Consider the following 11,894-nt stretch of genomic DNA (forward strand, 5'->3'; position numbering starts at 1 on the left):
TGTCATGGCTCTCACTTCTTTAGGGTATATACCTAGTAATGGGATGGCTGGGTCAAATGGTATTTCTATTTCCAACTTTTGAAGGAATCGCCATACTGCTTTCTTTCCACAATGGTTGTACCATTTTACAGTCCCATCAGCAGTGTATGAGAGTCCCAATCTCTCTACAACCTCGTCAGCATTTGTTATTTTCTGTCTTGTTGATCTTTTTAGCATCTCTTGTAAGGTTGGTTTGGTTTTTTACAGATTCCCTTGATTTATCTTTATGTGGAAATATCATAATTTCATCATCATATTTGAGGGACAGTTTTGCTGGGTATATAATATAATTATTGGTTGGCAATTTTTTTTTTCCTTTCAGGGTTTTATATATGTCATCCCATTGTCTTCTCACCTGCATGGTTTCTGCAGAGAATTCAGAACTTAGTCTTATTTTTTGCCCTTTGTAAGTAACTTTTTGATTTTCCTGAGCTGCTTTCAGGATTCTTTTTTTGTCTTTGGTTTTGGAAAGTTTGGTTATGATGTGTCTTGGTGATTTTGTTTTGCAGTCTATCCTGTTTGGGGTTCATTAACTTCTTGAATGCATATCTTCTCATCTTTCATCATATTAGATATATTCATTTCCAAGTTTCTTGATTTTTTTTTTTTTTTTTTTGGTCTATTCCTGTTCTGGAATTCCAATCACACATAAGTTATTCCTCTGGACTTTGTCACACATAAATCTTAGTCTTTCTTCATTTTTTTCCCCCATAGTTTTATAGTATCGAGGTTTGTCTTCAGCATTGCTAGTTCTATTTCCAATTGATTCAATTCCGCTCCTTTGCCCTTTCCATATGTTATCTATTTCTAAAATATTAGTATTAATCTTCTGGATTTCTATTTTATATTTTGGATGTTTTCTGATTTTTCATTTATTTTGTCAGTTTGTTCTAGTATTGTTTTCCTAATTTTTCTAGACTTTTGACTGTATTTTCCTTGATTTTATCTGTGTTTTCCTTGATGTGTTTTTTAGTCCATTGAAGGTACCTATGTATAATTCTGGGAGCTCTGGTAGTGTAGTGGCTAAGGCACTTGACTGCTAACCAGAAGGCTGGCGGTTCAAACCCACCAGCCACTCCTCGGAAGGAAGGTTGGGCAATCCTACTTCCGTAGTGATACTGCCTCAGAAACCCAAGGAGGGGTCGCTATGAGTCAGGGCTGACTCGATGGCACATAACAACAACAATAACATATATAATTCTTTTGAATTCCTTATCAGGTGGTTCCAATGCTATTTCTTCCTCAAGGAGGTTTACTGGCTCTGTATTTTGGTCCCTGTTTGTACTACTTTAATTTGCTGCTTTTTATGAACTGAGAGTTTCTGTTGTCTCCAAGACATTGTGATGTTGTATTTGTATTTAGTTGCTGATTGTACTGTATGTTGGTGTGTTTTGAACAGGTTTTTTTATTTTTTGCTTTATTTTGTTCCTATATGTCCAAGCCACTTTGCCTAGTGTATTACTCTGATGTCTAGTTTGGCAGCACTTAGGCATCTTCTCACCTGATTGGTGTGACTGAGGATGAGAAAGTATGCACAGTTTTCTGTTCATGTTTGTGTAGAGCATTTGAGGATGGGTGGGGCTGCTGTTGGTCACTGTCTCTCATTGATCAGTTGGTGCAGAAGTAGGTGGTGGCTCTCATTTATTTTGCATGGCTGCAGGAGGTACAGATGATGTTTGGTACTGTGGTTGCTGGCCCCCATCTGGTGGGACTAAATAGAAAACAAAACCCAACAAGAGAACAAAAATACAAACAGCACACACAAAAAAAAAAAAAAAAAAAAAAGGAGAGAGAAAAAAATAAATGAAAAGAAAAATAACAAGGAAGGATAAAAAGAAAACACAAGGGATGGGGGAAGTGATAAGAAAACAAGAGAAAGAGAGTAGTAAAGTAAAAATAAGAAAAATACAAAAAGAAAAACAAGGGATGGGAAAAATGAAAATATAAAAAGAAGAAAGAAAAAAACAGAACAAGAAAAATAAAAAGAAAATCAGGAGAAAAAGCAAGAAGGAAAAAAAGAATGGAGAAAACTGGTGGGGCAGGGCACCCAGGTAGCATTCTTGCTGCTTGAGCAGACAGAAGGGACCATGCACCTGGTTCTGGAAGAAGTTGCTGCCAGTCCATGGGGGTCAGATGAGGGCAGGGTACCTGGACCCAGGAGTTCCTGCCAGCCCAAGACACAACTAGAGGCATGGCATTTGGTCCCAGTCGGAGTTCCTGTAGGCTCAAAAGGTGGCTGGCAGCAGGATGTCTGATCCCAGAATGAGTTCTTGTTGGCCCAAAAGATGGCTGGGGACAGGGCCCCTGGTCCCAGAGGGGGTTCCTGCCAGCCCAAAAGGTGGTTGAGGTCAGTGTGCCTGGTGCTAGAACAAGTTTTTGCCTGCCCAGAAGCAGCTGGAGGCAGGTCACCTGGTCAGAGATGGAATTCCTGCCAGTCCAGAAGATGGGTCAGATGGGGGAATGGCTGCATCTCTGGTCACTGGGATGGTGTGGGGAATAAGGGAAATACAGAGAATATTTCACCTTTCTTGTCACCAGCTGTTTGTGAGGGTGCCTATGCAGTCCTTGGGAAGTATAGCTGATTATCACTTACTACCCCAATCAAAATGCTGCTTACAAAAATTCAAAGTGGCCACACTGTCAGGACAGTTAACAGTTCACATTTCCATTTGTCTCCTTGTTCACTGTTTTCATTCAGTTTATTCTTCTTATCAGTATTTGATCCACTTTATTCTTTCATTCGAAGCTCAGGGTTCCAGAATTATCATCTGTAACTGTTTCATTTGGTTTCTCGTTTTTTGTTGTAGAAGGTCTGAGTATCTTGTCTGACTATTCTGCCATCTTGCCAGAAGTCTTGTGCCATAGCTATTCCTATCAGTGCTTTAGTCAGCATCAGATGTAAGCATCAGTGTGTGCATGCTTAATCTGAGAAAGGACCAATAAACTTCTTTAACATTATTTCTTATAAGAAAATTTCAGTTGCCTGTGTGCATTACTCAGGATTTCCTGGTTGCAAGTAAGAGAATCTCAGCTCAAACACTCAAACTAGCTTAAGGAAAAAAAAAAAAAAAAAAAATCTGTTGACTCACAGTTCCAAAACACTCAAGAAATGTGATTGTTTTTTAATAGATGGTTTCAGGGATTCAAATGTTGTCATTGAGAATATCTCCCTGTTTCTACTTATCTCCTTCTCTAACTTTTGCTCTCATCTGTTTTGGTTTCATTCTCAATGATGGAGATTTACATTCTCAAAGATAGCAATTCCAGCAAATAGATCACTACAAAGCCATATAATTGACAGTCCTATCAGAATCAGGTGCAAAAGATCAGCAGTTTGAACCCACTAGCAGCTCCAAAGGAGAAAGATGAGGCAGTGTTTACTTTCATAAAGATTCATAGCCTTGGGAACCATATGGGACATTTCTGCTCTGTTCCATAGGGTCACTAGCGTTGAAATCGACTCAAATGCAGTGGGTTTGGTTTTCGATCAGAATCAGGAGGAAGGTGGGTTGCAAAAAGGAAGAGATGAGGGCAGACAAAAAAGAGAAAGCATTGTGCTGTGATTTCTCAACAACGTAGTCCTCATGTAGGTTTGCTTGTATTGTGGTTTTCTATCAAGCAGCAAAATTAAAATATTTTGCAACAAGTTGGCATTTTCTTTTTCTTTCTTAAATAGGATTGTGCCAGTTGTAGACTTAGATCCATAATTTTGTTTTCCTTTAAGCTCTTGCCTCTAATGGAGATAATGTCTAATGAAATTTCATATTTAATAATTATTGCCTGGCCTAGAACATGAGAAGTAAATTGCTGTAATTAATGCTCAGCCTCAATTTGTTGCTCAGTAGGATTTTACGTTTTAAATAACATTCTTCATCACTCTTAGCTGAAAATGGCAAAAAGAGAAGCAGAAGATCACAGTGAAACACTTTCTCAGTCTTCTTTATCATCTTTGACCAAAGCAACAGAAATATCACAGCAAAGCAACCCTGAAAGCACCTTGGATGGAAATATTGTGGACCCAATTTACAAATATATTTCAAATGATTTATCAAGGTAAGAATATTGTCTCAACAGGTTAAACTTAATTCTGATGGTGAGAAAAGTGTTTATAGAAAGTTGTCTGTGTAAATATTCAGTATTTGGTGGAGGTGATGAAAATAGTATCTTGGAGATGTGATGGGCTTTGAAGATTGTGGTCTGGGTTAGACCCTTTGAATTTTTTCTGCTTGTGAGAGGAAAAATGATAATTGGTGCAGCAAACATAAGCCCTCCCTGGGGACTGGCTTGAACAGGTTGCATAATGATAATAACCATAATGGTATTAATATTTGCTATGCACCTGTTACTGTGCTAAGGAGCTCTGGTGGCATAATGCCTAAGGCATTTGACTGCTAATCAGAAGGTTGGTGGTTCAAATCCACCAGTCACTCCATGAAAAGAAGACTGGGCAGTGTGCTTCTGTAAATATTTATTGCCTCAGAAACCCAAAGGGGGTCGCTGTGAGTCGGAATCAACTTGATGGCAGTGAGTTTGTTTTTTTTGGTTTTGTTACTATGCTAAGTAATTAACGTATTGTTATCAATTGAGTTCTCACAAATACTCTGGGAGGGATGTAATAAGGCAGATAATATTCTAAATATCTCCATTTTACAAATGAGAAAATAAAGACCAGAAGTAATTAAACTTGACCAAGATCTCTTAGCTGTTAAGTAGAGAACGCATGGTTTGAACTCAACTGGATCTAATTCCACAACAAGAACTCTTAACCACTATACTCCACAGCACCTCTCAGGAGTATAAAGCAGAGGAAACAGGTTTTCCTGTTTGTTTGTTTTCTCTATTAAAAAGTGAAAGAACTAAAAAGTGTGTATCAGAAGCTGATGAACTACTAGCTAGCTAAATGTTATGCCATAGTCTATGTTAAATAGAAAACTGAGATTGTAAGAGCATCAAAATAAAATATTCATAAACTGGAGAGCAATCTCTTTTTAGAATTGCTGTGTTATAATTCTTTTTTAGAACAGTTTGATTGCTTACTTTTTACACCTCCCTCTCTTTTTTTTGTTATCTCTAAGTAAAACTTAGACTTTCAGGTAATCTTTTCTTTCTCCCTTATTCTTCTGGGCTATAAGTGCATATTAGCAACATAGGAGATTCTTTATACAGTGCACTGACTAGATATTATTTTTAGTGACCACCTTATAGTTGTATTATAGGGATATTAGTTATTCATGAGGGAGCTCTGGTAGCATAGTGGCTAAGACACTTGCCTGCTAACCAGACGGCTGGCGGTTCAAACCCACCAGCCACTCCTCGGAAGGAAGGTTGGGCAATCCTACTTCCGTAGTGATACTGCCTCGGAAACCCAAGGAGGGGTCGCTATGAGTTGGGGCCGACTCGACGGCACATAACAACAACAACAACAGTTATTCATGACAGAGTTCTTTCCAATGGAAAAATTGTCTAAATAGAATTTTCAAATACTCCTCTATAGAAAAGTCAATTCTAAAGCCACCAGCCACTCCTTGGAAGGAAGGCTGGATAATCTACTTCCATAGTGATATCACCTCGGAAACCCAAAGAGGGGTTGCTATGAGTTGGATCTGACTCAGTGGCAGCGAGTTTGGTTTTTTTGGTTAGTATGTTTATTTATATGCATTTTTGTTTCCTTTAGATTTTTTTTATACCAATTTTCCTTTAATAAAGGCATTCTATTCACTTTTTATTCCAATTATTTTTCATACATTTTTAGCTACCTATTTTTTCTTGTTATTGTTAGAGCTAAATGTACTTCATTTATTCAGTTTCTTCTTTTCTTTCTTTGATTCTGAGTCTCTTTAATTGTGGCTGTATTTGTCCATTTTATTACATGTCAGTCTTTCTTTTCACATGACACTTTCCTACTGCTATATATATGTTGTTGTTGTTGTTATGTGCCATCGAGTCGGACCTGACTCATAGCGACCCTTCCTTGGGTGGGCGAGGCAGTATCGCTACGGAAGTAGATTGCCCAACCTTCCTTCCGAGGAGTGGCTGGTGGGTTTGAACCACCGCCAGCCTTCTGGTTAGCAGTCAAGTGCCTTAGGTACTAAGCTACCAGAGCTCCTATATTTGTATTTATATTTATATCTATATAATAGTTTTTGTTTCATTGTACTCCTTCTGTTTCTTTGTCTGAATCCTAACTTCTGTTCTGTCACTATTGCCTGTTGCCATCAATTTTGATTATGATGTATTTAGAAAATTAAGTTACCCTCTTCTTGACAATTGAATGGAAAGTCAAAAGAAAGGCCCACAGGTCTTTTATCTCTTTAAGAAAGAAAATAATGAGTTTCAACCTGAAAGGAATCGAGTTCATAAAGGCTAATGGTAATCTGAAATTTGTTAGTATTAATAGATTATCAGAGAGAAGCAATTTTCTCTAAGAGTAAAGGCATTTTCTCCTTGATTGAGGTTAAAATTTCTCTTGTCTCATTCTTGTTTTCCTTGCCACCTTTCTCCCACCATCTTTGTGGTCCTTTTATGAGAAATAATTATTAAAATATAGTCCATTTATTTTTCTTTCACCTATATTACTGAGATTGTGCTTATCTTCACTAATTAACACTTTGTACTTTTTAACAAAGTATGTCGACATATATTAAATTCATTCATTGCAACCATATAGTGACCAGCGACTTTATTCTTGTGTTATTACCCGATGCTATTAATTTATTCTTTGTTACATTTACACCATCCACTCTTCTTTCTTCTATTCCTTGTGTTTTGTCAATGTTGCTGTTTCCTTTTCTGCTGTCACTCTACTCTGCATTTGCTTGTAATGAAGTGAAATCTTCTGTGCCAGCATCCCCCCGCAAAAAAAGAAACCACTAATCACAATGTAGGTGAGTTCAGTATATAGTAAGTTCCTGGGTTACAAACATCTGACTTAAGGACAACTTACAATTCGTACTTGCCATTTAATGTTACATAAATTTGTCCTCACTTTGAAATGATTGAACCATCCCTTACTTGCAACAAATTCTTCATCACAACCACCTTTACTGACTACAAGGTAGCTTTTAAATCATTGAAAAGGCTTTGAAGTTTTTCTAGCACTGTCAAAAAAATGAAAAACAAAAACAACTCACTGTCATTGAGTTGATTTGCATTCATAGAGCCCCTCATTGGGTTTCTAAGGCTGTAAACCTTTACAGAAGCTGACTGCCTCATCTTTCTTATTCAGAGTGGCTGGTGGGTTCAAACCACTGACCTTTTGTTTAGCAGCCAAATACCTTAAGCACTATACCACCAGAGCTCCTCTTCTAGAACTAAAAAAAAAAAAAAAAAAAAAGCAAATGCACTACTGTCCAGTTAGATCCGACTCATAGGTACCCCTCCTTGGGTTTCTGAGGCAGTAGCTATACGGAAGTAGATTGCCCAACCTTCCTTCTGAGGAGCAACTGGTGGATTTGAATTGTCTGCCTTTCGGTTAGCAGTCATATGCCTTAGGCACTATGCCACCAGAGTTCTTTTATTTAATAAAAGTCCTGAAAAATAGCAGTACAAATAGAGGTCACTTAGGGAACACTGAATCAGCTCTCTACTTCTATTCTCCTGGTACACAGGAACTGACTATAAGCAGAGACATTTCAGAACCATATGCACTTATTCCAACTCACCTACAAAATCCACTTAAAGACACACTTGGGAATGGATCTTGTTCAACCCGGGTACTGCCCATATTGTGCCAAAGAAGTTCTGATCCTTAAGTTTTATGGCTCACCACTTGGAGTCAGATGATTGGAAAAGTTAGCTTTATTCCTGTAGCCACCTTCTTAAAAGCAGCACAATAGACACTTTTTCCTACCCAGCTGAAGTCTGATGTATTTCCAGGTGACCTGAAACAGAATCAGCCATCAGTTATGGATGGCAGAATCAGTTATTTATTAATAAGATAGATATCCAGGGGAAGACCTGCCATATTTATAGACCAAAACACCCAAACCCATTGTTATTGAGGCGATTCTGACTCAGAGACTCTGTAGGACAGAGAACAGCCCCATAAGGTTTCCAAGTAAATCTTTATGGAAGCAGACTACCTCATCTTTTTCTGGCAGAGTGGCTGGTGGGTTTGAAATGCCATGGTTAGCAGCCAAATCCTTTAACCACTATACCACCAGAACTCTTTATATTCATAGAAGTTATCTCCAAATGCTCAAGTGGCAAATTTCCAAATTATAGTTGCATTTAACAATTAAAAGGATATTGTGAACAACCATTATCTCTTTCTATCTCACATATAAAATATTTTGTTTTGATGACTTTTGACTGGTCATCAACTAAGGATTGTAATTTCATTATTTTTATAACAGAAAATTGTAGTATTTTTTATCCTGCTGGCAACTGAATGTGTTATCAATTCTTTCATGTGCTTGAGAAAGAAAATTATTTTAGTAAAACATTAAATGAGGACTGAAAAGAGTTTTTACAAAGTGAATGCTGACTGTTTTTAGTTATATAAGGAGTATATGGGTTGCTTTAAAGGAGCTGTGGTGGTGCAGTTGTTAAGGCATTTAGCTGCTAACCAAAAGGTGGTGCTTTGAACTCATCAGCTGCTCTGCCAGAGAAAGATGCTTCCAGACTTGGAAACCCTTTGGGGATCGCTATGAGTCAGAATTGACGCAATGGCAATGAGTTTTTTTTAAGTCTACTTATAGAGGATCCCTGGTAGTACAGTGTATAAGTGCTTGGCTGCTAACAAAAAAGCTTGTGGTGTGAACCCACCAGCTTCTTCTCCTTGGGAGAAAGATACGGTAGTCTGCTTCTGTAAAGATTTACAGCCCTGGAAACCCTAATGGGGGGTGGTTCTACTCTGTCCTTTGTGGTTGCTTTGAGTTGGAATTTAATTGATGGCAATAACCAAAAGACCAAATTCACTGCCATTGAGTTGGATCTGACTCATAGTGACCCCTCCTTGGGTTTCCGAGGCGGTATCACTATGGAAGTAGATTGCCATAGGCTTAAATACATTTACTCACTTTTTAATGTTATTTTATTTGTCTTGGGTGTTTTTAATTGGGAAGATTCTTGGATCTTTTTCAAAATATAAACATCTGGTTATCTGGCCTTTTCTAGAATTTAAGTTTGGTGATGTCATCATTCCAAAAATAAGCTGTCAGTTCCCACCACAGAGTGAGTGACAGAACAGAGTGAGAGAGAGGCAGAAATAATGAAGCAAAGCAACTCCATTAATTATTTTTGACCTCTATTACCCAACAAATTGGGAGCTCTGGTGGTGTAGTGCCTAAGGCATTTGACTGCTAACCAAAAGGCTGGCAGTTCAAAGCCACCAGCCACTCCTCAGAAGGAAGATTGGTCAATCTACTTCCATAGAGATACTGCCTTGGAAACCTAAGAAGGGGTCACTATGAGTCACTTTTTCTAATTCATTATTATTATTTTTTTAATCAAATTTTTCCCTCAAACCTTTTTGCACAGCGGCTGCAGCGATGGGCTCAAACATACCAATGATTGTGAGGATGATGCAGAACTGAGCAATGTTTCATTCCATTGTCTATGGGCTTGCTGTTAGTCACAACCAATCCGATGGCATCTAACAACAGATGGAAGCATTGATATATTAATTCTTTTTTTAAATTGTTGAAAGATTAGATGACTGTTTTTTTTTTTTATTTAAATTTCCTCTTGAAAAAGATTTTTATAATACAAATAAAACTAAACTCACTGCCATCAAGTCAGTGGATTCCAACTCATAGTGAACCCTATGGGACAGAGTAGAACTGCTCCATAAAGTTTCCAAGGCTATAATCTTTACAGAAACAGACTGTCACATCTTTCTCTCACAGAGCAGCTGGTAGGTTCAAAACTGCCTCTCTTTGGTTAGCAGTCAAGCTCTTACCTGGTGCTCCACCAGTGTTCCTCATAATGCACATCCCTTCCCCCAGTTTTAGATTTAATATCTCTAGGAGCTCTGGTGGCATAGTACCTAAGACACTTGACTGCTAACCAGAAGGCTGGCAGTTCAAACCCACCAGCCACTACTCAGAAGGAAGGTTGGGCAATAATTAAATAAATTAATGTAATATTAATATATCTTAGATTTAATATTATATATATTAGGTTTAGGAGTTCTGGTGGCATAGTGCCTAAGGCATTTGACTGCTAACCAGTAGGCTGGCAGTTCAAACCCACCAGCCACTCCTCGCAAGGAAGGTTGGGCAATCTACTTCCGTGGTGATATCACCTCAGAAACCCAAGGAGGGGTTGCTATGAGTCAGATCGAGCTCAATGGCAATGAGTTTGGTTTGGTTATACTAGATTTAATGTTTAATATATATATAATATAATATTTTTATTATTTTGTACTTTTTCACAGCAAAATAATTTTTTTTCTTTTGGGTGGAATAATTTAGACCTCCATTCCTATACTCAGATGGGTCCTTTATATATCTTAGAAACTGCTCTTTTTTTTTTTTTTTAGAATTTCTTCTTCTACAAAAACAAACTAGTTCAATTTAACAAACATTTACTGGGTATCTCCTATATGGTATACCAGTAGTCTAGAAATAACACATGGCTATTGCTTAGTCATTGAGTTACAAGTAAAATTGGCAGATTATGTATTATAAAAGAACCTAAAATTGCTTTGCATCTGGGATGCCCTTACCAGCATCTAGGCTAAATTAGAATTATATTTTTTCTTTTGGAGTTGGAAATAAAATTTATGACTAATTTTTCAGTTTTATTGATCTCTCTTGTTGTTTTCTATGGTGTTCAAATTACATTTTATCCAGGAATCTAGCAGTTGTGGAAAATTTTATCTTTGGAGGTTATTCATTACATCAAGTTGGAAAAAGGACAGGATGAAGTTTAATGAAATTTTTGGGCTTTGTGTATTCCAGAGATCTCAAAAAAGTTCACATCCACCAAACACATGTGGGGTTATTTATTTTATCATTCATAATCTAGCATTTTAAACTGTTGGTGATTTCTTATTGAACATTCTTAGGGTCATTTTCCTTTTCGTTTGTATTTTTTTATTTATATGTATTTCAATTAGAGAGTTTAATTAGCATTAAAACTTTAATAGGATAAAGATAAGTTTTACAAATGACAATATTTTAAAAACCATAATTCTTCAGGAAGGTTTAAATGTCATAAGAATATAAAGCGAGAAATATTTGCTTGTCAAATATACCATATAAATAAATAATTTAGATGAAAATGGGTGACTACATTTAACAGAGAGACTACCAAATAATGAAGGGCTGAAGAATGGTTGTTAGATTTGATGTACTTCATTGTATATTGTAAGTAATTGCTATCCATAAAAACTCTATGGCTTCTGTATAAGAAAAAAAGACATTTTGACAGGCAACATGGGTGTGAAGCGACAGCAAGTACAAATCCTTGGCAACTGTCATTATCCTGCTGTTGAATTCACATCCAAACTGTGTGATAACTTAGACCTGCTTGTTTGTTACTGAGACATGGTCTGTCAAAGTAGCCACACTTACCACTTATGAATAGAATTATTTGCTATGTGCAGATTTATGTCATAGAAATCTAAACTTGCTTAGGATGCTTTGTGTTTCAAAAGAGGAAAGTATAAAAACTCCATGCCATTTTATGCTTATGCTGAGCGTTCTCATTAAACTTTCCTGATTAATTAAAAGTAGACTTTTTAGAAAATACCATCTTGGTTTACATATGAGCCCATTATGGAATTAAGTCAACATTGTTGTTGTTGTTATGTGTCATCGAGTCAGCCCTGACTCATAGCGACCCCTCCTTGGGTTTCTGAGGCAGTATCACTACGGAAGTAGGATTGCCCAACCTTCCTTCCGAGGAGT

At 37.2% G+C, this 11,894-nt stretch overlaps 1 protein-coding gene across 1 annotated transcript in view; it reads left to right on the top strand.

Annotated features, from left to right (window-relative positions):
- Positions 1-146: 146 nt before the first annotated feature.
- Positions 147-11,894, top strand: part of DCDC1 (doublecortin domain containing 1) — a 680,259-nt gene continuing 668,511 nt past the window's right edge. The window contains exons 1-2 of the mRNA XM_007943315.2: positions 147-230; positions 3,923-4,092. Of these exons, the coding sequence (XP_007941506.2) occupies positions 147-230; positions 3,923-4,092 (254 nt within the window). The remainder of the gene's footprint in view (positions 231-3,922; positions 4,093-11,894) is intronic.

This window comes from Orycteropus afer, unplaced genomic scaffold (assembly GCF_000298275.1).
Source record: "Orycteropus afer afer isolate SDZICR_OR568_19922 unplaced genomic scaffold, OryAfe1.0 scaffold00103, whole genome shotgun sequence".
NCBI lineage: Eukaryota > Metazoa > Chordata > Mammalia > Tubulidentata > Orycteropodidae > Orycteropus > Orycteropus afer.